At 44.5% G+C, this 27738-nt stretch overlaps 1 protein-coding gene across 6 annotated transcripts in view; it reads right to left on the reverse strand.

Annotated features, from left to right (window-relative positions):
• Window positions 1-2279: 2279 nt before the first annotated feature.
• The window catches only part of magi1b (membrane associated guanylate kinase, WW and PDZ domain containing 1b), a 151765-nt gene continuing 126306 nt past the window's right edge, over window positions 2280-27738 (reverse strand). For 3 of the 6 annotated variants that reach the window (XM_030051245.1, XM_030051247.1, XM_030051242.1), the window contains 10 exons: window positions 25232-25478; window positions 21360-21451; window positions 20096-20288; window positions 18256-18636; window positions 15990-16193; window positions 11507-11600; window positions 10788-10878; window positions 9742-9885; window positions 7519-7657; window positions 2280-4405 (listed from right to left, as the gene is read on the reverse strand). In XM_030051245.1, the coding sequence (XP_029907105.1) occupies window positions 3153-4405; window positions 7519-7657; window positions 9742-9885; window positions 10788-10878; window positions 11507-11600; window positions 15990-16193; window positions 18256-18636; window positions 20096-20288; window positions 21360-21451; window positions 25232-25478 (2838 nt within the window). In that variant the 3' untranslated portion in view covers window positions 2280-3152. The remainder of the gene's footprint in view (window positions 4406-7518; window positions 7658-9741; window positions 9886-10787; window positions 10879-11506; window positions 11601-15989; window positions 16194-18255; window positions 18637-20095; window positions 20289-21359; window positions 21452-25231; window positions 25479-27738) is intronic. The other 3 variants (XM_030051243.1, XM_030051244.1, XM_030051246.1) reach the window with 3 other exon arrangements.

Here is a 27738-nt window from a genome sequence, read left to right on the forward strand (position 1 = left end):
AGTGAAGCATGAGGCAGATATTAGGTGAGGGAACAGCCACTACATGACAGCAGTGTGGTTGTCCACAACATGACAGCAGCGGGCATCACAACAGGCTTGTTATACAAGATGTTGGCCCCAAGAAGACCCTCCTAGGAGAAAAGTAACTGCAGATTTCAGAATCTCTCTCTCTCTCTCTCTCTCTAGTGAAAGTAACTTTAAATCCAAGCATAAAGCCAAAAATACCCCCTCACCCCCATCCCTGTTTATGTGTATCTACAGCATAAAAAGAACACGATTCCTCACTGCTCCAGTCTTTGGGAGGGAATCCACTGCACCGGTGTTTCCATGGCAACGGGGAGCGGAGGGTCTCCAAGGTCGGAGTGACAGCACCCTGAGCCGAGCTGATGGGAGACTGAAGGCTTGACCCGGTGGGCTGTTGTCATGCTTGGCTGTAGAGATGTTATTGGAAATTTCATTACCCTCTCTTACTCCTCTCTGGTATTGACATGATAAATTGTCACCAGACACTGGCTGTTCATCATTCCTGGGGCATGCAAGTAATAAAAAATAAATAAATAAATAAATAAAAAACAGGTCTCTGGTTCTACATTTGATGAGTACATCCTGGGAGAAAGCAAGATATTTAAGGAGAGGGGAGGAGAGTGTTTTCTATGCTTTGTGAGCAGATTAGATCCATTATTCAGGAGCTGATTCTTCTTTATTGTGAGAGGGAAGTAGAGAGGGGAGGGAAAGTGGAAGTGTTTGCCGGGTACAAGCATCTTCCTCATGTCTCCACCCAGATTGCAGTATTTCTCAACTAAGACCATATTATGTGATGAATGATAATTAAAACCATGTATAATTTTAGATATTATATACACTATATATGGATTGTGAACCAAATACACAATCAGTAGTCTTTGAAAACAAGTTACCATGCATGTTTCTCCTACTTGTAGGCCTACATGAAAATAGGATTAATAAATGTAGCCATGTAAAAACACATTTTCAGATCAACGCATCAGAAGGAACATATGTACTGAGACCCTGTTGAATCTCAAGGAAACTGGGCCAAAAGGCTCTGATATGTTGCCGTTTGATCACAAGGCTTCATCTGTGCTTCCCGTTTCCTCTCATGAGCTGCAAAGAGCGTGTCCACAGGGTAATCTTGAATGCACACTTTTAAACATGTGTTATCAAGGACTTTGGCATGTAGTGTAGCAACCAATGCTCTTCATAGGCAGGCTTGAAATATCAAACATAGCCCTGCACATGCATACATACATACTTCCCATATCTAAGGTAAACATAACCTCAACATCGATTGACATACATTATTTCACTAGATTCACTACTGCCTAATGACTGTCTACCCAGGGTTTTTTTTTTTTAAATGGCCTTTAAATCCCATTACCTCATAAATTCAGTAGCAGCCAATTTCTTGTGCTGTGCCTCATCTTACATCATCAGCGTCAAGGCTTGCCAAACACTGACAACAATTGTTACATTTCTCTCCAGCAGAAAATCCCCAACTGGCCTTCACAGGTCAACAGGAGTGACCTGTCTGCTCTGTGCTTTTTCTCTCTCATCTCTCCAGCTTTGTTGCCGGAGGAAAAAGACAACACAGTCCTCCCCGACGTCATCATCCACCCACTGCTGTCACTGTCCTGACATCTAGGGACACAGCTTCCCAGTTGTCTGGTCCCTATCAAATGAAAAGAATCTCTGAGAAAGGAGAAAGGATGCAGATAGGAGGACAGGGAAGGAGCGTAGAGGACTGTGGGCACAGAGCATAGAAAAGGCACAAATCAGAGTGAAGCAATGGAGAGCTGAGGAGAGGAGGACAGGAAGGGACACTGCTAAGACTCTCCTATCTTAGTTTTACAGGGAATGCGGCATTTTACTCTTTTCCTTCAAAGACTTCATTTCCACGGACTTGCAGGTCCTGAGATAACAATGTCAAGCTCCTCTCTTTGTCTTTTGTTTGCCCATATGATGAGAGCTTAGTACTCTAGACTGTTAGGATATATGCTATCTACCTGCCACCCAGTATCAGTGTCATTATGACACATATACGCCCACATTTGTTTTTCTACTCTGAGTAGAAATTTCAGTGCACTTAATTGCATTCTTTGTCCCGTAAATATAAACCTTACCACTAAATTCCTAACCATAAATCTTATTCTAACCCTAAGCCCTGTGATAAACAGAGACAGAAGTACAGACACATGAAAACACACACACTTGTGCACATGCACATAAGTACACCAAAAAAGCCACACTCTGCTTCATTTGTTGAATATATTATTTTAATTTTAACATCATCATCATCATAGTTTAACTTTTAATTTTCCCTTCATTCATTTAAAATGATCACCTCTGAATGTACACATACTGCAAACTGTCAAAAATATACAAACAAATGCAGGCTTGTGCTATAGTCTGGTCAAATGTCTAAAAAACAGTGGCACTGGGGGAGAGAGAAAGAGAAAGAGAGAGAGAGAGCGAGAGATACAGAGAGTGTGAGAGAGAAGGAAAGAAAGAAAGAAAGATAGAGAAGACATTGAAACCGGTAAAGACATGCACAGCATCATTGTGAGCACCGTTTACAGTTATCCAGGTGCACGGTACTTCCATGGGCTCTTTGTGGAAAAGTACATACATTTCGTTATCTGACGGTGCGGCACAAAATGGCCGTCACATATCAAATTATAAAGAAAATGAAACAAAACAACAAAAAAAAGTTTCTCATTAATGGAACTGTTAGGCACATCATTGTTTTTTATGGTTTTACATTTTCTGTAAAAGTCGGAGATACTGTAAATGTAGAATGCTTAACTAAAAAAAGAAGAAAAAAAAGGAAAAACAAAATCACAAACAAAATTAAAGAAAAAAGTAAGAAAAAAAACTTGAGATTTAAAAGTCATTTTGGAATCACTGTCTGGTTAGTAACTCAACCACAATCAATAATAACTTAGATTCTTCTCCAGGGTCTGTGTATGTCTATATAAGTATTGTGTTTTGTGTGTATATGTGTGTTTTGTGTGTGTATATGTGTGTCTGTGTGTAACTTGGGTGCACTTCTGTACGTGAGAGACCAAGTGGTAATGGGAGTGAGCGCTTTGTGGTGCTTTGTGGGCAGTGGCTGTGATTGGCTGATAGACGTCCAATCAAATGCTCAGGTCATTGGGGCTCTCCTTGTAGGTCTTCTTGGGCTCAGGCAGCACGGTCTTCGAGGAGCGACCGGTGTCGGACTTCAGAGTGCTGTAGTACTCCCTCACCTTAGCCGCAATCATATCGTCCTCATACTCTTCATCCTCTTCCTCGTCCCGTCTGAAGCTCCTGACCGGGGAGATGTCTCGTCCCAGGCTGCGGGCTCGGGGGTGTAGCTCGCGGGACCCACTTCTGCTGGCGTAGCGCCCGTCCCTCTCTGTCCTTTCGGGGGAGCGTCCCCTCAGCAGCGAGCTGTACCTCCTGTAGGCTGAATCTGAGTCAGGGGTGCGCACCCTGGGCAGGGTGATGTCTCCGTAGGCCCCTCTCTGGCCACGGGATGCCGCCTCCCTCAGCAGGCTGTCCCCCCTGTAGGCCCTTTCCATGGAGGAGGCTCTCAGTAGCAGGCTGTCCTCCCCATACAGGCGTGGCAGTGTGGCCTCCCTGTTTAGACGGTCCAGGGCTGGGGGTTCCCGGAGGATGCTATCCTCAAGAGGGGGGCTAGGTTCAGGGGCCCTGGGGGGCTCCTTCAATACGGCCTCAACCCCATTGGGCTTCTCATTGCTCCGGCCCCTCTGTCTATCTGGGGAGGCATGCCGGCGGTAGGGGTCTGAGGATTGAGCGTGGCGTCGGTGGGGGGAGTGGTGACCAGAGCGGTGGGGGGACCTGTGGCGGTGAGGCGAGCGGTAGGGAGAGCGGTAGGGAGAGCGGTAGGGAGAGCGGTGGCGATGGTGAGAGGAGTGGTGGGTGCGGTGTCTGTCGGGGGAGCGCCCGTGGCTGCGTCCTTTATGACGGCCATCCAGGGTGTTTTCTGCACTGCGTGCCCTGCTGCGCCCCTTCTCAGGTGAACGGTGATGCCCACTACGGTGGTGCCCGCTGCTCGAATGGTGATGGTGGCCATCTTTGGAACTACTCTTTGCCTTGTCGTCCTTTTTCTTGAACAGCTTGGATGCGTCCTTCCCAGTGGACTTGCCCCCCTTGTGTTTGCCCGTGCTGGTTTTCTTGTTGGGGGAGCGGTGGCGGTGTTTGGAATGGTGGTGCTTGCCGGTGCCAGTAGTGTGGCGGGTCGGCTCCTTGCTCCGGGATGGTTGGTGGGTTTCTGTTGGGTAGCTTGACTCCGATGGTGCATTGGTTGGGGGCTGGGTGCTCACTTCCGCAGAGTTTTGTAACCCTGCGGCTGGGTTGGCTGCACTGTTGTCGTCGAGGCTGGCGTCTGCAACACAGTGTGACATACAAACGAGGGCAGGAGGATCAAACATGCATCTAGATTCTAAAACCTCCTATGTGGCTTCACAGTAACCATGCTTAATCATTAACTCGGTCATGAAGCTGAGAACATCTCTAATGAAAGCCATTCTGATGTTAATGCCAGCAAAGATTGCTAACTGTTAAATGGCACAGCAACAGCCAATGATAAAACATTAGTACTGCTGATACACAAGAATAGAAGGCAGTGAGGCACTTGTTTAGCAGCCATAGCTCGAACACACTTGTTACCCACAACAAACCTTTTCCCAGGTCTACCTGGGTTCACGTTACAGAAGCAGAATGGGACTTGGCTGGTTGGATGGCTGGACCGGTGGCTGGTTACAGTGCCAACGTGCTGCATGTTGATGATGCTGCTTGATAAAACTGATTAGCCATGCTCTTTCATGCGCTGTCATGATGCCTTAGGTATTCATTAAATGTTCAAAGCAAAGAAAATGCTCGAGATGAGATCCGAAACCTAAATGATGGCTCATAGTGTTGCAGTGCCAGTGTGTACGTTTGCCGTCAGATCTACGCTGAGGAAGCATAAAGTACTGTTACAGAATTACTTTCTTGACATTACAAGTGTACCTCTAATACTTTTTGCCTAATTAATCCCGTCACAACATACATGAGCAGGTAGCATAATACCTTGACATTAGTGGGTTCTTTAGATTAAGCCTTACGCATTCTACCCAATTTTGCTTTTTAATACTTCTTTTGGCCAACGTGTTTACGAACAGGCTATGTTCAGACTAGAAGTTAGAGTTATAACAGAGAACATCCACCCTTTTTTTTTTTTAGAGAGGATGATATTTGATTGCCAGTAAGGCTCAAGTAGGGAGAATAACTAAACTATTAAACTTAGACAAACTAAAATAACACTCTGCATTTCAGTACGGGACTTGGTGCCCGGAGGTTGAATGCGACTGGTGGAGAGGTATGCATGAATCCATTCCTACTGGTCGGCATGACAACAGCGGCGAAGGCGGCGGCAGTACTGGCAATGCATTCTGGGTGAATGGATTCGTATGCATGGAGTAGAGCACGGACACGGGTGAGTTGAGGCAATACCACACTTAGAGAGGGAGGGGGGGAGAGAGAGAGAGAGAAAGAGAGGTAGAGAGCGAGAGAGGCTGAGACAGAGAGAGAGAGAGAGAGAGACAGCTGTCTGACAGGGGAGGGGAGGGCAGGACAGTTACAAACCGTGGTCTGATTTTGGAGGAGAGAGGCCTCCCCCATCTTGTCATTTCTCATACATGCAGTGAGATGGGGAGCGACCATCCCTGAAGGAAGACAAGAGCCCAGTGCAAAACAGGAAGAAGGGAAGATAAACAAAAAGAAAAAGAGAAGAACACAAGATTTAGATGTTTTGAAACCAACTTGCAGGAAGAAAAGGAGAATTATTGTCTGTGTTGATTTTTCAATGAAAAAAATGTGTTTATTTGATCATTCAGTATAAGGAGACAGTCCAAGAAATTGCCCCAACCCTTCAGTGGAAACCATCAGTTACAGAGGAAGTCCTGGAACCAAACCCACAGACACTCTCTCGTTCTCTCTTTCACGCACGCACGCACACACACACACACACACACATACGCACACACGCACACACACAAACAGAAGCAGCAGAAACCCAAACCCAAAAGACAGTGAGACTCGCACACCCACAACAACAGCATATGAAGCAGTTTTACATTGCCAACAGAAATAAAAAGAAACACTGGCAAGACTGTCAAAGGGCGTGTCAACTAAAAAGTACAAAAAAATGATCAAAAATATACAAGTTCACATGATGTCATATTGGTGCAGGTTAACAGCACATTCTTGGCGCAAAATAAAATTACATGAATGAACTTTTCAAGACAGGCAAATATTATTAATAACTTCCACTCAAGAAAAAAACAAAACAAAAAACAATAAAAAGAAAACAAAAAGAAAACAAGAATGCATTTATGATGACTTGTGACTATCAATCAAAACAGATCAATACGATAAAAAAAGAAATGTTCCATAAATATTATGGAAAATAGACAATAGAAGGAAAAAAAAAATCCAATTTACACTTTTGACAAGTTCATGCAGCAATAGACTTTTTCCATTAATATGTGGATTCGATTCATGGCTCTGTACATTGAACAAAAATACTTGTAAAAATGCCTCTATTCTTTTCATCACTGTACAAAACGTCTATATAAGTGGAGAGATGGATTTCTCTTGTATAGGGATGGGCAGAGTTCCTATGGTCACAGCTTTTCAATGACATTAACAGTGGGTGCAAATAAATCCACGGATTAGTGAGTAATGTCAAGCACAGTATGGTGAGATTTTCTCATTAAAATGCCAAAAAAAGCATTAGACTGCTTTTTTTCCGAATACAGTTCTCACTTAAAACCCTTAGAGTTCAGTAGCTTACATTCACCTTCAATAAATATCATAAATATGCGTCACGTCCTATCCAAAGCTGCGAGGTGCTTTCATTTCAAAAGAGCGTTTTCCCACTTTATCATGGGATGCAATGGATCAAGTTTCCTCTTCCCCTCAACCCTAAGTTAGTGTTTAATGAGGAGCATCAATACTACATCTTACTCACAAGAAAAGACTTTGATGAAATACGTTTTCCCTACTCTGGTCATTCAACCCCTGTAAACAGTTTTTTTAAAAATATTTTTTTTTCATGTGGCAATGAAATCAGACCCACCACCTTTCTGTAAAGTCCCAGCAGAGTGCCTTGCTCAGTGGCCAGAAGGTGAAAAGTGACAGTGGGGTGACATGGAAACTGAGAGCAGGTGACAGCAGAAGGGGTGACAGCACCCATGGGAGAAATCTCCACCCCCCCTCCCCTTCTCCCCTGGTGGTAAGTGATAGACAGGGGGCCCGGAGGTGACCGCCACCAGAAAGAGACCCAGGACCAACCACCCTCTCTCTCTGGTGGGAGTGACCCAGGGTGAGGTGGAGGGTCCTGGGAGGGTAAATTAGTCCTCGCCCTCCCTTCCCCTCCCCCTCCCCCTCGCCTCGAACCCCCGGCTCAGGGTGTGAAGACTGGGGAGAAGGGGATGTTTTCGTAGATTGACCCACCATATTCGGGTACCGAGCCGTCGCCCCTCTTGAGCACCAGATGGGCGCGGCGGCCTCCGCTCTTGATGAGCTCGATGGCTCGCGCATGCTTCATGCCTTTGGTGCTCTCACCGTTGATCTCCAAGATCTCGTCGCCAACCTGTGGGGTGGCAGAAGCGGGAGGACGAGTGGGGGAGGAAAGAGACAAGAGTGGAGGGCGGAAGGGAGATGATGGAGAGGGAAGAGTGACAGATGAAGACAGATGGGAGGATACAGAGAGGGAGGGAGAAAGAGTGTTAAACCACAGAGAAAAGACAGCCGGGAGAGGGAGAGGAGGTACAGGAAGACAGAATGCGGAAATTAAGTGACAGTGGAGACGAAGTAGATGGGAGTATAAAGTACGAGAGGAGAGTAAGTTCAAAGGGACACATTGACAGAGGGTGGGAAGGGAGACAGAAAGAGGAAAAGTTACAAATCGAATCCTCTGAACACTAAACCTCACAACAGTAACACTTTTTTTTTTTTTTTTTTTTTTTTTTTAATAAATCAACAGTTTCCGGAGATGCAAAATTGCGTTGAAAACCAGTAACTGTGAAGCTCGGAGAGAAAATGAGACAGACGGAGAAGAAGGAGTCAGAGGAAATACTTCTCGCTGCTCAATTCCTTCCCTCCATGCCTCAAGTTATCTGTCAGAGCAGTCTGTGCCAAGGGAATTCCTCTCTGGCAGAATATGGATCTCTCACTGACACCTCTCTCTGCTTCACAGAACTGCTACTATTAATATCTCCACTAATAAGGCACGCAGACATACATACATACACACAAACATATGTATGTGTACGTATGTAGCTGCACAGGCATACATGACAACAGGCTTTCTGTCTCATATGCATATACATATGGGAAAAATCAATTCATCTCTCATTGCATATTCAATCAAGCAGCCCGGAGGAAGTTATTCTTCAAAGAAGGAATTTGCTGCTGTTTTTGTATATGTAAAAAAAGATAAAGGTTAAATATTTCACTTCCATGGCAGCTTCAGTGGCATATATGGCCATTACATTAACAAGCGTTGAAAATGTAAACGTAAACAAGCACTGAGAAACGTTAATTAAACATGAACGTACATCATCTCTTAAGGGCTACGCGCTCTGAATGCTGAGTGAGTGCAGTGTGCGAAGCCTAACTTGTAACTGGGAGGTGCAACATGTACCAGCATTTAAAATGATGAACGACTACTTTTCTGACAGCTGTACAAGCTATGGGCAAGTAACGTAAACCACTTGTTCATGAACGCAGTCAAAGATTGCTAAAGGCCTCAGCACACCTGGAAGCAGGGAACCACAGATTTGTCAGTGCATCATAAAAAGTTAGTCTGGCAACTGTTTATGTCCAAACACATTTTGAAAACTCCAGTCACCAGTGCAAAAAGTGAAGCATTCTGTTAAATTAACCAGATGAATGGCAAAAAAAAAAAAAATCTTTTCCCATGTTTCTTTGTTTGCAAAGGACAGAATTAAGAAGAAGAAGAAGAAGAAATGTGCCAAACACTTTGGAGAGACATTTGTTATTGTCTCCATCAACTTCAAACTAGGTTGCAACTATGTGGTATTTGTTCAGTAGTTACAACAATGACCTGCAAGCATCATCATCTAGAAATCTAATTATTACATATATACATTTTGAGACAGACACATATAACAGTGTCAGGGAATGCCTGCAGTCTATGAGCCATAATAAGGAGCTTTAAGTATGCTGTTGAGCAGTATTTCTCAATGTGGTGAGCAAAGTCCTATAGGGGTCCTTTAGGGGGCCTCAAAGGGGCCCTAGCATCACGATGAACAGGATGTAATTCACTGTAAACTGTATGACTGTTCTCTTCATAAGTTTCACTCTCACACTACTGTAACAATTTCCTAGGTTTACAGTTCACAGTCTATGCATGCCTGTGCAATGATTTTAACCTGATGAAGGTCTGAGGATCGTAACATTGTTTGCTGATTAAAGTATTTTCTTGCAAGTAAGTCGCCAGTGTGTGTGTGGGAGCCTTCTGTTTCTCCTAACAGGTTTACAGCTCAACACATCATCAGCAACAGAAATCTTCACTTCGATAAAAGATAAAATTGTATATCAAACGGGGGCCTGCGGCACTATTGTTCGTCCATTTGGTGGTCTGTGACATGAAGATGTTTGAGAAAAGAGTGTAGAGGGTGTGTGGAGGCTGGCAGTGGATTGTATGCCTACCCTCATCTTGCCGTTACGCACGGCTGCCCCGTCCTCAGCTAGCCTCAGCACGTACAAGTCCATGTTGTATTCTCTGCCTCCTCGCAGGCTGAAGCCAAAGCCTTTGTTGTCCCGCTCCAGATCCACTGAGTAGAACTCAGCATCCTGAAGGAGAGACAGACAACACACACACACACACACACACACACACACACAGGGGGAGAGAGAGCGAGAGAGAGAGAGAGAGACAGACATTTGCATCAAGGTCACTTTAGCGATTCAGCAGTTGGAGTTGAAGTGTTTTGTGTGTGAGAAAGAACTCTGTGTGTGTGTGTGTGTGTGTGTGTTTGTCCTTTGAAGTGGGCTCCTATTTCAGAGCAGGGGACAAATGCCACCTTCAGGAAAGTCACACCTATTTAATAGTCGCGCCAGACTGTGTGTGTGCATGCATGCGTGTGTGTGTGTGTGCACACGCATGCATATGCTCAGGTGTAGGGCCGCTGAATTATTGATGCCTCCGGCTTTGGGCGGACAAAGAGAGAGGGCACAGACATAGAGAGAGCGGGCCAGGCACCACAAGGACAGGGAGACAGCCACAACAGCCCCTGTCTTCACGCCCTCCTCATCTCCTCTGGTGAAGGATCAATGCTATCGGTGGGAGCCATCTCCAGCACGGCAGATTAATTCAGCAGGGAACGCAGCGGACTGAAAGCTTACTTTGAAAGCAGACAGCCCCTCTGTAATGCACGGATTCCAATAAAGCCAGCAGGTAGACGTAAAAAATAAATAAATAAATAAATAAATAAAATAATAATAATTCATTAAATTTGTCCTTGAGTTGGTGGGTGGATGGATAGAGGAACGAGGAAATGGAAAACAAATAAGTATGTGGGTGCTAAAAAAGTCGGATGGATGATAGGAATGCTGATGCGGGTAAGAAAGGGGCTTGATAAAGCATTAATGGCTGGGGTGCTAGGAGGAGAGATGAATGGATGGATGGATGGATGGATGGATGGGCCAGTGATTGAAAAGACGACTGAATGGATGACCGCAGTGTCCTTCCTTACCTGGGCCGGGACTTGTTGTGATGGGGGCTGGGGAGGAGGGCCTTGGGGTGCTTTGAATTCAAATGACTCCTGTTTTGGTTTGGTGTTGTTTCTGTGAAGGAAACATGGTGATTCAGTTTATTCAGAGCAGATTTGATCCCTTGTTAAAATAAAGAGCCATAATTACACCTCATGAGCTGTGTATTTGCAACCAAGTGTCAAAGACAATCTGTTTTCAGGTAAATAATAATAATGATGTCTTAAAAAAAAACTAATATGGCCTTTTTGCAATCAAACCTGAGATCGCCAATTGTGCAAAACTGACAAAAAAGAAGACAGCAGTGTATGAGCATGTATGCATTGAAGATACCCTGAATTAGAAATAACATTTCCTCAGTAATGCATATCTTGAAAATAAACTCTAACTACTTCCAAGTGGCCGTCAAACTATTCTTTTGAATATTGGCACATCCATATCTTCCCTCTCTGATATAAAAGATGTTATTCCCTAGCCGTTTCCTTACAATATTCTCTTTGTTTCTTCAAACATTTCACTTAAGAGATTTACTCTGGTTATAGTTTTTTTGATCATTTTTTTTTTCACAGTAGTTTTCAAACTTAAAGGTATTGAATATCAGCACAAAATATTGACTTCAGTTTACAAAAAAAGGTCTTAAAAACCCCATATAGTTTGAACCCTACTACATGGTTTGTACTCCATTTCCCAGTGTGCTCCTCACCTGGCCTCGGGTGCGGCCTGTTGCTGGGGTGTGTGAGTGGTGGTGATGGTGGCGATCTTCTCCGCGTTGGTCAGCAGGGATGCATTCGACGACTCTGCGGAGGGTGACAGAAGGACAGGCCGATAAGTGTTGGAAGAAGAAAAAACTGGTGTGAAGCTAATAAAAAAAAAAAAAAAACATATCCGCAAGAAAAATAGAGAACACTGCAAGAATTTATTAGTTTTAAGCAAGAAATGTTTTTTTTTTCAAGTCACCTTATGCTGTGCATTTTTCTGTCCAAGAAGCTTTTCCGCCTCAAGCAAAGCTAAAAAACTTCTGCAATATTGAGTATATTTTATTGATACCATTTGCCATTTCTGTGGTGCTTCTATTTCAATTCATCACATTTTGCATAAAAATACTTGGACAGGAGCCCTGGTAGTGACCCAGAAGATGCTGTCGGATGGAGATAAAGCCATCTTTCTCTCAGGCGGAGCATTTTGATGTTTCAGTGTGCACGCCCCTGCAGACGTTCAGCAGCTGTCAAATAAACGCATTAGCTGACCTGGGGGCCCACGAGCCTCCAGGCTTCCTCCACCACTCATCCAGTACACAGGGATAGTACGCGTGTTTTACTTTCACGCTATCAATCACTTTGTCAAAGTACCTGTCAAATATTGTTCTTGTTTTTTTTTTTTCCAGACACTGTATATCTGACTTTGGAATGCATGTGTCTGCCTGTGAATTATGAATGAAAGTGCCTACCTGTGAATTCAAACAGGACTGCACATAGACTCTGAGGCCATGAAAGGTCACGGATACTCCACTGTCTTTTATCTCAGGCTAAGCACAACTACAACAATGATGGGCGAACACCATAAAAAACAAAAGGCATTATTACACCACACCAAGAGAAACCTTTCTTCTCCTTAACAACCCAATCTTGGCTATCTACAGGTGTCCCCCTGTTCTATATCTCCCAGCCATCCACAGGCCCGGGTATTTGATTAGCAACTCTCTCCTCTCTTCTCAGCCCCCTACTCTCTATTCCTCTCACACTCTGAGCAGCCGCGGTCAATTCTCCTCTCCGCTATTCATCTCCTCCACCTCCGCCAGTCCCCTTGGAGCCTGTTGGCTTAAGTCTTCGATCGTCCATGGCCCACACGGCACCTGCTCAGCCAATCAAACGGGAAATGCTGGGGCGAGTTTAATTTTGAGCTCTCGTGTTGAGAGGCAGGAGTGTGAGTGTATTTATGTGCACGTGTGTGTGCATGTCTTGCATGATTTACCATTAGACCTCAGTATGAGGTCCATGCTTAAAATACCGCCACCCCGCCCTTTCCTTGAGATTTTCTGGCATCAACCGTGAACTGCCTACCGTCCTCACATATATTCTGATCCTCATTTCTCACTTTTGCATCCTTAAATTTGTCCCCATAAAGCCTGTTCACCCCATCTGCTCATCTGCATAAGCTATTCCTTCCATTCTGCTGCCTCTCTTCATTTCTCTATCCTCCGACTGTTTTCTGCCTGTACGTTTATCCAATACACCCCCCCCGCCTCCTCCTCCCTTTCTGTGTCTTCCGTTCCACCAACTGTCCCGCCACCTCTCCTCTCTCCTCTTCTCTTGCTTAAAACATTCAGGGCACATAGAGAAGCACTGAGCTGTCTTGGTAATTTGTCTTCGCCTTGGCAATACGCCCGCCCGCGCTGAGCAGAGCGAGCGAGCAAGGAGAGCCGGTACAATCAAAATGAAGAATTTGGGAGAAAGAAAGAGAAAGAGCAGCAGAGATGGGAAAGGAAGAGACAGAGATAAGAGAGGTGGGAAGGCTGTACAACACAATATCCCCCAGGGAGTGTGAAAGAAAAAAAAAAAAAGGTCACACCATCTCATTCCAGGTGCCCCTATCTCCCTCCTCCCTCACGATAGGAGGCAATGAGGTGTGCTTGGTCTGCGATGGAAGTAAACACGGCAGAGACAGAGGCTTTTATAAAAGACATTATCTGTTTATGTAGGGTCCGAAACTGGCACCCCGCCACCTGCCAAATGTGGGTAGAACCAACAGAACCAATTTACCAGACCAGGTGCTGTGTAGCCGCCAAAAAACATCCCCAAAATATAAGTTCATGTGAGTACAGCAATCGAAGAATACAAGATGTCCTTGCATCGGTAATGTTACTCTTACTGGACAAGTCTGTGGTCTGCTGTTGAAACAACTGCAACAGTTGTAGCGTGCGGGAAACCAAATGTTTCTGTGGAAGTCGGAGGCAAAATTATCTAATGCTCTTTGCTGTCCAAACCAATGTGAGAACACATCCCAGGGGTATAAAAACAACAACAACAACAACAACAACAAAAACCTTGAAAACAACGAATAAAAACAATGGTAACTGATTAATAACTGTCTAAATAACTGATAACTAACTTTTTAGCCCTGCCTTCATTGAATAAAAAAGATAAAAGCTGTAATTATTATTCTTTGTTCACTGAACAACATTGTGGGTACATTTTGTCTTCAAAGAAAGATTAAAAAAAAAATGTTTTACAGAGCATGCTCATGCTGTTCTGTGAATTTCATTTTCATATTGTGTGAAAAAGTCATGTCTGGCAAAACGTCCAAGTGTCTGGTAATTTTTTTCTTCCACAAAAAAACAGCGGGAGGGGGGAGAGAAGCTTGCAAAGGGACTCAGAGCAAAATCAGGGAGCACACACACACAAAGGGAGCAATGATGGAGAAAAAGGCTACACACATGCAGATATGCAACACGTTCAAAGCTGTGCCGTCCTCCTAAGGCAGCACGTCTATGTGCTTCTGTGCCATGGCACTAATGAAGCTTTATTAATGTGTTGCTTGCAACCTTGTATATTTAATTTTTTTTTATCCAGCTGACACTAGCTGGTTCAACAAAAAAGTTAGTTTCAGACTGTGTTTATGAATGTATTACTAGCAGGGAGTGTGCTGTGTTGACTTTTCTTGTAGTTATGCAAGTATTCGGTATGACTCACTATACCAGTCCTGCTTTGCGGGTAGACGTGTGTGTGCAGAGGACAGGAGCTGGACCACAGCTTAACCTTGGAAGAATGTGCTGCGATGGTATTTATTCGCATAAAAAAATCAGACAGGATTGATCCATATAAACATGGGCACACTCAGCCATGTGTAAACAGAGGGAAAAGAGCAGTCATTCAGAGATATAATAACTTTGATTCAAAAGCTGCAATCTTTACCTGTCACTCGCTCTGTGTCTGTCTGTGGCAGGCGGTGTCTGTTTGTTTGACAGATGCACGCAAACACAAACCAGAACTTTTCTATAAAGCAACATTGGCTTTTTCTCTCTGACTATTTTGCTGTCGCTCTCTGTATCTTCTTGGCAGAGCAATTTTGGCTCACTGTTCTCATCAACTGCTCCACAGAAAAAGCTCTTCATCCATAAAAAGTGAGCCGGAAAGCGGCAAGCAGCGGACAAAGAGCTCCAATTCTAGAGATGTGCAGGTTGACGGGGAGTATGGTCTTGCCTCCCACACACACACACACACACACACACACACACACATACAACACAGACACATATACACTTAATTAAACAGCATTTGTGAAGCATGCCCAGGTGAGTTAGAGCTCTCAGCTGCACAACACAATGCTCAGTGTGCACAAACTCTCCTTTAAAACACTTTACAAGAAAAGATACATACACTCACAGGCAGCCCTGTATCTCTCTCCGCCCTCCAACACACACACGCAGACAGACATCTAAATTACTGTTGGATGTTTTAGAACTGTAGGGATGCCGGAAGCAGGAATGCAAAGGCCGCGAATGTTCCCAAATATCCCCACAGATGCAGTTCTGTCAACACTGTGGGGGCGTTCCACTTTCTCTGACAAAAGTCAAGGACCTAGAAGCTTTCTGTAACACCACAGGCGTATGCAACTACCATTCAAGCCATGTGAGGTTAAGTCCTGCTCATCACAACTTCTCTGACCCAGCGGCTGCTCGGTATACTTCATCCAAAAAAAAAATAATAGTAATGCTGCCGAAAATGAGAATGGGCTCTCAGTTAAAGGTGCACTAGGCTAAACTGCTGAGGGGTGATTGCAGTGAGAACCAATTAGACTCCACTGACAAAAGTGTGGGACAAGCATATAATCTCTTAGTGAGTAGGGCTGAAGATGAGAGACAGTTGAGTTTAAATGGTTCTCATTTCAGTCGACCCTCGCCAAATTTCACTTTAACTGGAACAATTAAAGATTAAAAGGGGCGACGTTGAAGCCAGCGCAGCATCCCTGCACCAAAAAACCCGAGGTCTTGTGCATTAACTGTCAAACCCAATCCCATCAACCACCAAAGAAGTCAATATTTGGTTGATGGCACCCAACTGGAGGGAATGCTAGAGAGCAAATCAGATAATCTTCATGAATGCGAGGACCTTGGATACCCCTTCTGTGAGCCTGAGGGTGCACACTGCGACTGCAACATGACATTGTGCGCGACGTGTCCTACTCACCATCTCCAGGAATGATGCGTAGTGTGACGGTGTTCCCGGCCTCCTTGATGAGGTTGACGATGTCGGAGTGGGATTTGTTGGTGATGGAGCAGCCGTTCACAGCCAGGATGCGGTCGCCAACTTTCAGCTTCCCACAGCGGTCTGCCGGGCTCCCCTCAATGATGCGGCCTATTTTGTGAGGCATGGCAACACATGCATTGCCAGCTATTGTCATCATGAACACGTTTGTGTGTGTGTGTGTGTGTGTGTGTGTGTGTGTGTGTGAAAGAGAAAGGTGTGGCATTTGGAGAGAGAAAGAAAAGGGAAGGAAAAGAAGACAGGAGCAGAGAGAAAGAAGGGCAGAAAGTTAAGGGTTAATTCACCAACAGCCAGCCAAGCCAAAGGTCATTGTGAGAAGCTGCTCAGAAAAATGCCAGATTAAAATGCAAGTTTGGCAAAGAAGAGCAAATTTTAATGTTCTCTGCAAAAGAATGGGAATCTCAATGCTTTTCTTGTAAATTGGTTTTTCAAATTAATCAGTGAGAAAATTGAGCTTAACTCCGCATCCAATATTTTCCTCTTGAATACGGCAGTCCTCCTCCTCCTCCTCCCTTTTCAAATGCAGCCCCAGCTCCAATTCTCAAAACCGGATATCATTATTCAATTTGCACGGGCGAGTCTATGCAGCAAAAAGCTAATAATGAGAAAACTGTGTCAGTGTTGGCACCCTTAATACCGACACCTGCAGAAACTTGGAGACGACAAACGTATACATCAGAGCTGACATCTTACCAGCTACCCTGAGGTCTCTCTATTGCATTCTGCCATCAGTCACCGGAGAGAAATGGAGCACACAATCATTTCTTTCTTTCTCCGTCTCCCTTTTCATTATTCCTCATTCATCTCTCCACCCGCCTCCCTCTTTCATGCAACTACAAAGTTCTCTCGCCTCGACCTCTTCCTGTCTTTCTAACTGAATCTAGGTCTGCTGGGCTATGAACTGCTGAGTGGAGGGTGGATAAGAGAAAGAGGGGAAAAAAAAGAAAGATTAAGCTGCTGTTGGATTCCTGAGCAAAAGGAAACGCTTTTCCAAGGAGCAGCAATATGGCGAGTTAAGATGGGCGCTAGCTCCTCTCCCGCACCATCACTGCTATGGACAAATTAAATATTTGAAACTTTATTCACTCCTGGCCTGTAGCCATGGATTTCCATCAGATTTTACATGTCATATTAAATCAAATAAAACTCATTTTCTTGCCAATGCCTTCCACTGCTTGAGAAAAAGAGCTTTTAGTTTGTTAGCCACCAGGTGAAGTTGAGCAGCGAAAGGGCATTTTTAGTCCACCCACCCACACCCAGAGAGATTCCAGCACACAGAAAAAGTGGGATGTCATAGGGGTGTAGGCAGGATGCCATGGCAGCAGGGCCAAGAGCACACTGCACAGAAAAGAAACTAATACTATGCAAAAAGCAAACTAGTATTATGCAGAAAAAAAAAAAAAAAAAACAGATGTGGGACCAAGCCAAATGGACAAAACTGCATTTAATCTTGTGCTCTTGAAGATTAATTTAATTGCTTATAGTCCCCAATGAAAAACTCACGGTGACCTATTCACAGAGATAATGAGATGTTAACTGTTGGCCAAGAGAGGCCAAATAGCCAAAAAGTTCAGGTAAGCTGATTCTGGATCAGAACTTCTTCTGCGTCCCATACTTAAGTATGACATACTATTCTTTAATCATTTTCCCTATTAATCCTACTTGCTGCACTCGGGCTCATTAAGTCGTCATTAGGCTCTTAGTGCCAACCTGCTCGGCAGAAGCCATTTAAGTGCAGCTGAATAATACAAGTGCCTTATGTAAGACCCACTTCACTTGTGATCAATTATGAAAGCCTTGTGTGAGTGTAGCAGCAGCTGCAGGCGAAGAAAGGGTTTTGGTGTCTTGGTTTGACAGGCTCAGAAGAAAATGGGAAAGAAGAACCACTTCTTTGAAGAGCGCTGGTATTGATCTGGTGGGACTGTAAATAGCCAGAGTCTGTGCTGGTTGTCAGGCTATTTAGTGTTCAGAGTTTTTAAGTGTGGATACAAAGAAAGTCTATAAAGATGGGAAGATAAAAGGCCCTAGTGATGAGTGAAAGTGTGCGTTTCTTGTTTTGCTGAATAGGACTAATTTTTTTGCAATATGTGCATCTGCAACCAACAACAGTGTAACAACAAACATTGTTCCTGTCAGTGTGTCAACATGTTCCATAAACAAAAACGCCACCCGACATGGCAGCTCTTACCGAACGTGGTGCCCGCTTCAGGCCGTGATACTGACGAGACGATGACGAAACCGAAGCCCTCGTTCTCCCCGCGGCGGATCTCTACGTCGTAGGGCTGCAGGGTGGAGGATGACACAGCAGTGGAGGCGTTGGGGGGCTGAGAGGAGGTGGGAGCAGCCGCCGCCGCCGCAACCGCCACCGCGTTGCCGCTGCCCCCTGCCCCACCGCCCCCTCCCCCACTGCCAATGCCAGAGGTGGAGCCACTGCCGGAGCTGACCGTGTTGAGGGAGTTCTGGCTGCCCTGTGGGGTGCGCTTCCCTATCTCCTCTGTCAGGCTGGGCGCCTGGGTGCTGCTGTGGTGGGAGGAGGCCGGTGAAGGGGGTACGTCTCCCTCGGCTTTAACTGGGGGAGGGAAGAGGGAGGAGGGCAGGGGGAGAGAGGGAGGAAGATGAGATATGGGGTGGAACGGTGAAAGAAACGGCAGGGGGTAGAAAGGAAACAGTGGGAGGAAAGAGACGGGAGTGAGATTTATGGATTGAGCAAGATGGGGCGAGGAGGATGGGGATGTGAGGCAGAACAGAAACAGCAGGCAACACAACATGATCAAGAGAAGCATGAAGACAGATAGGTAAAGCATTGGACACGGAAAGAAAAGGGTTAAGGCCAAATCAGGCCAGCCAACGTTATGTAAGAAGAATGGGAGATAATGGAGGAGAAAAGTGGAGTGACAGACCAGTACATAAAACGATAAGAGCTAAAAACACAACCGTCAGACTTGACAAGTCAGCAAACTGTTACGTCATCGGCACCATTTGAAAGTAAAAAAAAGTCTGTAAATCAACCCAGGCCGTCATCTCTCTGCACTCTGCTAGCTTAATGATGACAGAATAAAAGCTAGACAGTTTTAGGGAAAGAGCTTCTCCAACAATCTTTTCACTGATCTGTTTTGGGGGGGGGGAATCTAAAGATGCAGCACGCCTGTTGTGTTTGAACACTGCTTTCAACATTTCATTTCCTGCAACGCTGCGCTGGGAAGGCATCTCGTGTTTTCGACGCTCTGTCTATCTTCTATGTCTGGCTGTTTTCATCAGGCGGAGGTTTGACCACCCTCTCCATCACATTTATAGGTCCTTCTTTATCGCCAGCTGTGGGGCAGGGCCGGGCTGAGCTAAGCAAGGGCAGGGATGGGGATGGGGGTGTTTTTCGCTGTTGTGGCCAAGTGCTACCGTGACATGCCCAGACTGTTAAGGAGCAAGGAGAGGGGCCGACTCTTCAAATAACAACCAGGTTCCGGGGCTCCTGATGGAAGCGTGATAAAGATAAATGGGAGCCTCTGCCGTGAAAAACACATAACATCGTTCATCTACACTGAATACTGTGATTACATAACACTGCTGTGATTACGTAATACTACCTGATACAAATGATCAATCAGATTTTTTTCCTGCTCTGCACAGGGTTCAATAAATAATGTATTGCATTGCTGATTACCACATGGAATGCATTCACTGACCAGCTACACTGTGCAAACAGCAGCAAACAGGAAACTGACACTGAGAGGCTGCATGAGAAATGCTCTCCTTGTTGAGACGATAAGTTCACTTTAAAGACATTAAAGACTACCCTTGAGCCACTTAATGGTCCATAGTCCTTATTCCCATCTCACGCTCTTATTTTCTCACACTTGCCTTAGGTCTGTAGTAGATCCGGCCAACATTTGCCAACCTTGGACAAGCTTTTGAACTTCAGCCAACAGAAAGATATTAAACCTATGTGGGAGTGGTAGCCAACCACTGACTTTTCTGGAGCTGTCAGCAGGTTTCTAACAGCCTCCCCTCATCTTCACCCCCTTACTCCTTACCGGCATAGCTGGTTTTGCGTCGGACGGTGAGGTTGACGTGGCCCTGCTTGGCGGCCTGCTGCATCAATTGCACCACCAGCTGGTGAGACTTGCCCACCACCGCTGTGCCGTCCACGCATATCAGCTCGTCACCGGACCGCAGACGTCCATCTTCATCTGCTGCACCGTACTTTACTATGTGACCGATGTAGATCTGCAAGACATCCAGGACAGATGGATGAGACTTGTGACTAGTTGTGTGCTCAACTATGGTCAAATGTATAGATCTTTTACAAACAAACAAACAGCAACTATTATATAAACTTGGCTCTTTTCTCTGTAATGTATTTCCATTGTTCAAATGAAAATGCCCATTGCTGATTAACCCTTTTTTTCTTTTTTTTCTTTTTCTTTGTCTTTACCACGAGGTTGTTGAGACATAATGTAATTTGTACTCCACACCACAATTGTGGTCTTTGAGTAATAAATCTGAATCTGAATCTTAATCAAACCTAAATCATAGGTAGATGGGTAAGGACTTCCAACAGCTATGTGGGATAAAGGTCCTGTGGGTGTATGCATGGAAAGAGGATTTATAAATACACTCAAGGCATAAACAATGCCCAGAAATGTATTTCTTTGTCCAGTGAAAAAACAAACAAACAAACAAATGAATGAATAATAATGATAATAACAACAACAGCCATCCCAGTTAACGTGTGGTACACGCCTGGTTCAGTTTAAACCTTGCAAATGCATCTTTTCTGTTCTTTAAAGCTCAGTAGTCAACCCACCCAAGCTCTCCAGTGAATCATTATTTTACTTCCCTCAAAAAAGAGCAGCGCAGGCCAGCGAACACGAACACAACTTGGCCTCTTTAAAGGAGAAGGAAAAAAGTGGTGTGCGAGATGGGTGTTTTTTTGACTGATTGAGGCTACACTGGCCAGATCAAAAAGAAACAGCGTCGTAGAGATCACTCTGATATGAATTTGTTTGAGTCCAACACAAAAGCTACTGCACACTGAGGGAAGATAAAAAGGAAAATGGAGCTAGAAAAGGGACATGTGTTCAAAAAAAAATTTAGGATCACAGATCAGACAAGTTTTCTGAATTCAGGGTAGTTTTCATTAAATCAGGCAAAAAATATTTATTTCTTGATGTGTAATTCAAATCATTGTCACTCAGACAACAAAATTGCAATATCTTATTAGCCACATTTTATATACATCATATAAATATCTATCAAAACTGAAAAAGAAAAAAAAAAAAAAAAAAACGAACTCACCGGCTCCCCTGGCTCGTTGCCTCCAAGAATCCTGAAGCCGAAGCCCGTGTCCTTCCTCCACAGGAAGATGTCCTGCTCCTGGAAGTCTGGAACTGCAGCAACAACAACAAGCAATCACCATTATCTTTACTGCATTAATATCAACAGCCAATCGATGAGACTTCCGCTACCTGCCCCAGTAACCGCACTGTACCGACACACTGTCCAGACTAAGGAAATTCAGCACCAGCACACCATTAGTCATTAAACACGTCATTATCAAACCATAAGTCATGCCCTAGGCTTGACATTGTGAAGGCACAATGATTTCAAGTCATAAAGAGGATGCAGACAGCAGCATGGCCATAACTAATGCACCTGCTGTTCTCAGGGAATCAATCCACTGGTCTGGCTGTGTCGATATGCAAACAACCCTCCTTCCAACTGTTCTGATCTACATCACTGAGCTACCACTGCGCACAAGCAATCTGTCTAGAAGCTTTGGCAAAAGATGAAGTAACTGATCCGTCAAAGGATAAAAAAAGATCTATTCTCAGGTACAAAACTTAGCGAGTTGATCCATAAAAAAAAAAGGAATTCTATTCTAGGTATAGAGCTTAAATGAACTATCAAAAGCTAGACAACCTGCTAAAGAATTCTGAGAAGCCACCTTGAATGCTTAAAAATATCTGGATGAAACTCCTTACTGATGTCTGAAACTAAAATAGTTTTTTTTTTTTTTTAACATCCCTCACAACTTTTTCAAAACATCCACCACTTTCTGTGATGCTCCCACAGAACGGACATTACTAATCCGATGAACTATGCTGCTTCTTTTATGAGGCGACGTGTGACACGCAACCCCACTTCAACTTTTCTCACAGTCAAAGAGCACTTCCCACCCGTCAGCAGTGGTGATACATGTTGGAATAGGCTATATATTATTGAGCAGAAAGGCTCAGCAGTATGTCTGATTCACAGTCCACTCCAATCTACAGGAGAAAAGAATGTGTGTGTGTGTGTGTGTGACATGTGTGTGTGACATGTGTGTGCGCACTAATCATCAAAAAGGTGCTATGGTGCTAAGATGCAGCACATTGCAGCAGCTGACAGCTCATGGTTCATGTAGCACTGGAGATGGGAGAGCCTCAGGGGGGCTACTGGGAGCCAGTGGAGGGAGGAGGGGAGCATATATGTGTGTGAGTGCATCTTGTCCGTACGTGTGTGGCCTGATTTCAACATGCACATACATTTCTTTAGTTTATGCATTTCTATGCGTGCATGTATTTACATATGGATGTATGCATGTATGGATGTTTGTGTTCATGTATGTGCATGCATTTTTATGGCCACAGCTGTGTAGTATGTGCTGACAAACACGCACCCCTGAGCAAACAGCCTGGGAGATTCCTGTTGCTCCAGCCTAGCCGCGGCTGCCAAGGCCAGTAGAGCCACTAAGAGCCGGCAGAAAGGCAGAAGGCAAAACCAGGCTGCTTCCAATCTGTTCCCTCAGTCAACAGTTAAAATCCCCACGGAGTAGAGCTATCTCTCTCAATCCATCACAATGCAACTGTGTAGGAACTGGTAGAGGTAGAGTCAAAAGGCTAACTGTAGCAATCTGCACCTGCACTGAGGGGGTCGACTGGGCGCTTACACCCTGCCTATGTCAATTAACAGATCTATAAATGATCCTCATACTGAGGCAACTACGCGTAAATCGATCAATACACGTACAGAGACGGAGGGATCTGCGCAGTGCTGTTGTGCTAGAGGTGGTGATTGCAAAAGAACAAGCTCAAATGAGTTAAAATGCTGAGGAAATGAAAATGGGAACCTCTGTAAAACTGAGCAGTTTCCAAAATGAGGGCCAATCAAGCATAGGCAGGTTTCCCAGAGTCTCTAATCTGCGGCCAGAGTTTCCAGAATAGGTAAATGCTGTGCAGGTTTTCGGCTTTTTTTTTTTTTTTTTTTTGAGATTGGCCTCCAAATGATGTGTTTACGACCTTGATCTCAGAAGCTCTTAGCTGAATGCTTCATCACAGCGGTAATGTTGCGTAGACTAATGTCTTTGCTGTAGCCAGGGCCTGAGCCCTTTGGGGTCCACACTGCAGATTTTCAGGAGGAGAGCACAACACGAGGAAATGGAGGATTTACACCTGCTGATACAGGTCAGCTGTCCTCTCCTGCTGTCATTTTCTGCTCCTCCGAATCCCTTGATCTCCTTGTGAAAGTCCCCTCTCTCTATCTCACACTTCTGCCCAACATCCCATCTGTGCTTTTCTACAACACTGCTCTCTGAAATTCTATTTGTGCACCCTTTGCATGCCCTCCCTCTCCACCTTATTATATTTGCCCCTCTCTCTTGCATGCACATGTACTGAGGAGTGCAATGCCAACAATTTAGGAAACCCCTGTTGAGATTACATCATCTTAGGACAGGGATGTAGGAGCCATCTCCTTCGCCTGCCTTGTTCGTCTTTCTTTTGGTTCCCTCTCTAAATCAAACACCATTGTCCTCTCAACCCCTTGTGGTATGTCACCAGCAGATTACAGTGCTAGCAGCCCACGCTCAGCCGTTCTTTTAACTCTCCTCTTCACAGGCATCTAAATAATAAAAATCCTTGACAAGAACAGTCGCGCCTGGGAAAGTGATTAGATGCTGAGGATTCTTAGCCTGTGCAGACTCCTATATTTCCAAGCGCTGAACTTGACAGTGGATTTGAGGAATATTCTTGTTAATTGGAGGCTATCCCCCAGCTTTGGCATGGTTAGACAATGAGTGGGAATATGCAATCTACTGACATCCACTCCGCTATAGCTTCTAATTATATGCCCATTTGTCAGGAGATGGGTCTCTGAGGGGAAGTGTAGTGTAAAAGTGTGTCAGTGGTGTCAGTGTCGATAATTGGGCCAAAGTGGCATCCAGTAGCGGTGCAAGTGCTGGACAAAGTTTACACTGTAAAACCAATAGTGGAACTAGCTGTTCCCACACTCAGTCTAGTCTGCACATAGAGGTTAAATCTTCACTTATATGATGAGACATAGGAATATAAAAGGATGACCTGATACAAGGAGGCAAGTTAAGTGTCTAATTGATACCCTCACTGCTTAAACGCTTATCTGGCAAGAAAACTTTTCATACCATCAAATTAATCTCTTGAAGACACACTGTCAAACTCGTAACAGAAACATTTCCAGGCATGCGTGACTAAATTTTATTTGCATTTCAATTAAGTTGATAATGACAACGAAGTCAAAGCTAACTTTGCAGATCTGACTGTTCCAGAGATTACATAAAGAAATGTCCAACGAATCTAAAACCACATTTCATGATCCTCCTTGATAAAAGTGCCGCTTCAGTTTCAAATTTGAATAATCATATTAAGCAGGTTTTAATAACCAGTCTACTGAACTATTACAATGAAATTACCAATTTCAGTAAAATATGGGGAAACTCAGACACCTTGTTACTACTTTCAATATAATATGGAGAAACTCAGACCCCTCTGTACTACTTGAGAATACTTTCATGTTGAAAATGCATATGTGTAGAAGATCAGCTGAGTCATTACATGTTGACAGGTCCATTTTGACTGCAAAGTGTGCTAATGGCAAATATTTATCTACTAAAGACATGACTCATGAGTTTCAAAGACATGCTATATAACATCCCTAGCATACCGCAGTGGAGACCACAGTCCTTCCCAGGGACAGAACAGGAACATCAAAATAAAGACGAGTCTCTGTTGCTTTCTTGAGAATTTTCACCGATACTTACATGCACGAGGGTTATCTCTTATCCCAAATCCTGCTCCCAAGCATGCAGTACCATTCAGACACCGTGAGCCCCATGCAGCCATTATCCAACCGCCACCAAAAAATATTATACTTACGCCTACTTTCATACATGCTCCTAGACTGGGCCCAGATCTTGAAGGGGTCTGGTTTCCTCTGGATGGTCCCGTCTGCGGGGGAGTCCTGCGGTGGCAGCCCCGGCAGAGGCTGGGAGGGGGGCGGGGGGGCGGAGCTCTCACTGAGAGGGGGGGCCAGGGATGGGTGCACAGGCGAGTCGGTGTGGGCGCTCCGGTGGCTGGAAACACTGTGCTGGGAGCTGTTCTGACTGTCCTTCCTTGACAACTGCTGTTGAAGAGGTGGGATGGGATCAGCACATGGAAATCATTTGACTATTCAAAGACAATTCTGTCAGCACACCTGTGAACATGGAGGAGGATGATGGATGCTGAACCAAAAATTGACAGACAGACAGACAGACAGACAGACAGGGGGGGAAAAAAAGGGGGTGGCGGTTGGGGGGGTTCGCTCTCTCAGCAGTAAGAAAGACATGAAGAATCAGGGCTGTGGTTTGTGAGCAAAAAACTAAAGACAGGAATTTAGGATGAGACTAAAAAAAAAAAAAAAAAAAAAAAAGATAAAGGGCCGTTTTTGTTGCGTCTCTGGGGCTCCTTGGAGTAAAGGCAAGCAGATCCTAAAAGATGGTCTAATCTCAACTGGTGCTGTCAACCAGAAACCTGCTGTCATGGGGTTACCCCATGACTTCTAATAAGTGGGTTGCACACAGCTCTTACACACAGCCCAGGGACATACAATTCTATTTTTATCACCATCTTGCTGCTGGATAGGATTGTTGCTACTTGTGTTGTGCTATGCTAACACCATTGTTCCACTAGAGATTATTTTTGGGCATTTCTGCTTTATTTGATGGTGGCAGCAGAGACAGAAAAGGCAGAGGAGCGGAGGGAGGGACATGCAGCAAAGAGGCCTGGGCCGGACTCAAACCTGGGCCGCTGCAGTGAAGACACAGCCTTGATGTGCGATACACGCTCTACCACATGAGCCAGCGGCGTGCCCCGTGTGCTGTGCATATTAACAGTAATCACAACCAATTGTAGGAAATACCACGAAGAAACACGCAGTTTAATTCCAAGGTCATTTACTAAAATATTCTTGGGTTACCCAGTGTTTTGTCTGTTTTCATCTATCATCACCTTCACGCAGAGTTTCCTGGTCCAACTGTCAAAGTCATTAGTAGAGAGAGGGACCCTGAATGTACCACATGTAGGCTAGCACAGACAGAGGAGTGTTTTTATTAGTACTGCAGAAAGACTTTTTTAGGAGCCCTAAATAAGCATGTATAAAACATATTTCTGTGTCAGGATAGATTGAGTGGGGTGTTGACATGCACAGAAATATTTTTAAATGTAAATATTGCATATGTTGCTTAACTGCTTTCAATTATTGTTGTTTGTCTTATAGGAAGGGCTTCCAGTATATAGCCAGGAGTAGAGGCTCCTCTCCATGCTGCAGCTGCGGCCCAGAAAGACAGCGAGTGCTTGGACCCTACAGCCAGGGGCCTTGTGTTGGTCATTTTTCTTGTGTTTGCTTGACCTACTGTAAGTTTCCTCATGATAATTTGAAGAGCTTTCTACTCAGTTTTTCTATTTTCTTTTTCATATTTTTCCATTTGTGTACATTATTTTCCTACAATTCACATTTGCAAAACTGCACTTTGCACTTGACTGGTGACAGCTATAAAACAAAGCTCCAGGTGAAGATTTTTGAGTCTATGTCTCCTTCTTCCACTGCTGAGCCAGTTTCTACACCTGCTTTCTTATGCAAGACAAAGAATAATCAAGCTATTTTATTCAGAGGATTCTTTTAGCAAACAAAGACCTCAATGGCTTCTCATGATTAAGTCATTCAGCTATGGGAGAAAAAAATACGGCTCAACTGACGAGGGTACATTGTCTATTCCTTTTGTTTAACGGAGTGGAATGTATTAACAAGGAGCTGCATCCCCTGCTGCATATGGAAAGATGTTCATGAGTGCATGACACACTCATGGGGTTTGAAACGAGGAAAGGATTTTACTTGTGGAGCCAGAAATATAAAAATCCCCATAAATCTCAACTGGCCCCTCAAATAACACGGGCACTTAAGCAGCTTCCCAAGGATTCCAGTGGACGGGTACTTGAGCAGGGTAGAATGTATACCATCCTGTGCAAGTACAAGTGCACTGACTGCAACACAAGTTCAAATCTTGTCTATGATCTTTGTCACGGCATCCTCTTTCATGGTCAGATCTTTGCTGCCTTAGCCAGAAAATACTCAGCAAAGGGACAGAAAGAAACAAAAATACAGAAAGACGAAAGGCGAAAGAAAGACTAATACTGTAAGACAGTAACAGAAAATGACAGCGGTCCAGGCTCCCAGCATCACGTGACCTCCCTATCCCTCGTATGTGGTGGACAAAAATACACTGGAAAGGGGTGGAGGCAAGCAGCACATTTATACTGAAATATCAAAGCATTTGGCCTTCAAAGTGCAGCCATGTCTTCAATAAATTCAGACTCATTACTCCCTGAATCAGCCTCCCACACCT

This window comes from Myripristis murdjan, chromosome 5, assembly GCF_902150065.1.
Source record: "Myripristis murdjan chromosome 5, fMyrMur1.1, whole genome shotgun sequence".
NCBI classification, from domain to species: domain Eukaryota; kingdom Metazoa; phylum Chordata; class Actinopteri; order Holocentriformes; family Holocentridae; genus Myripristis; species Myripristis murdjan.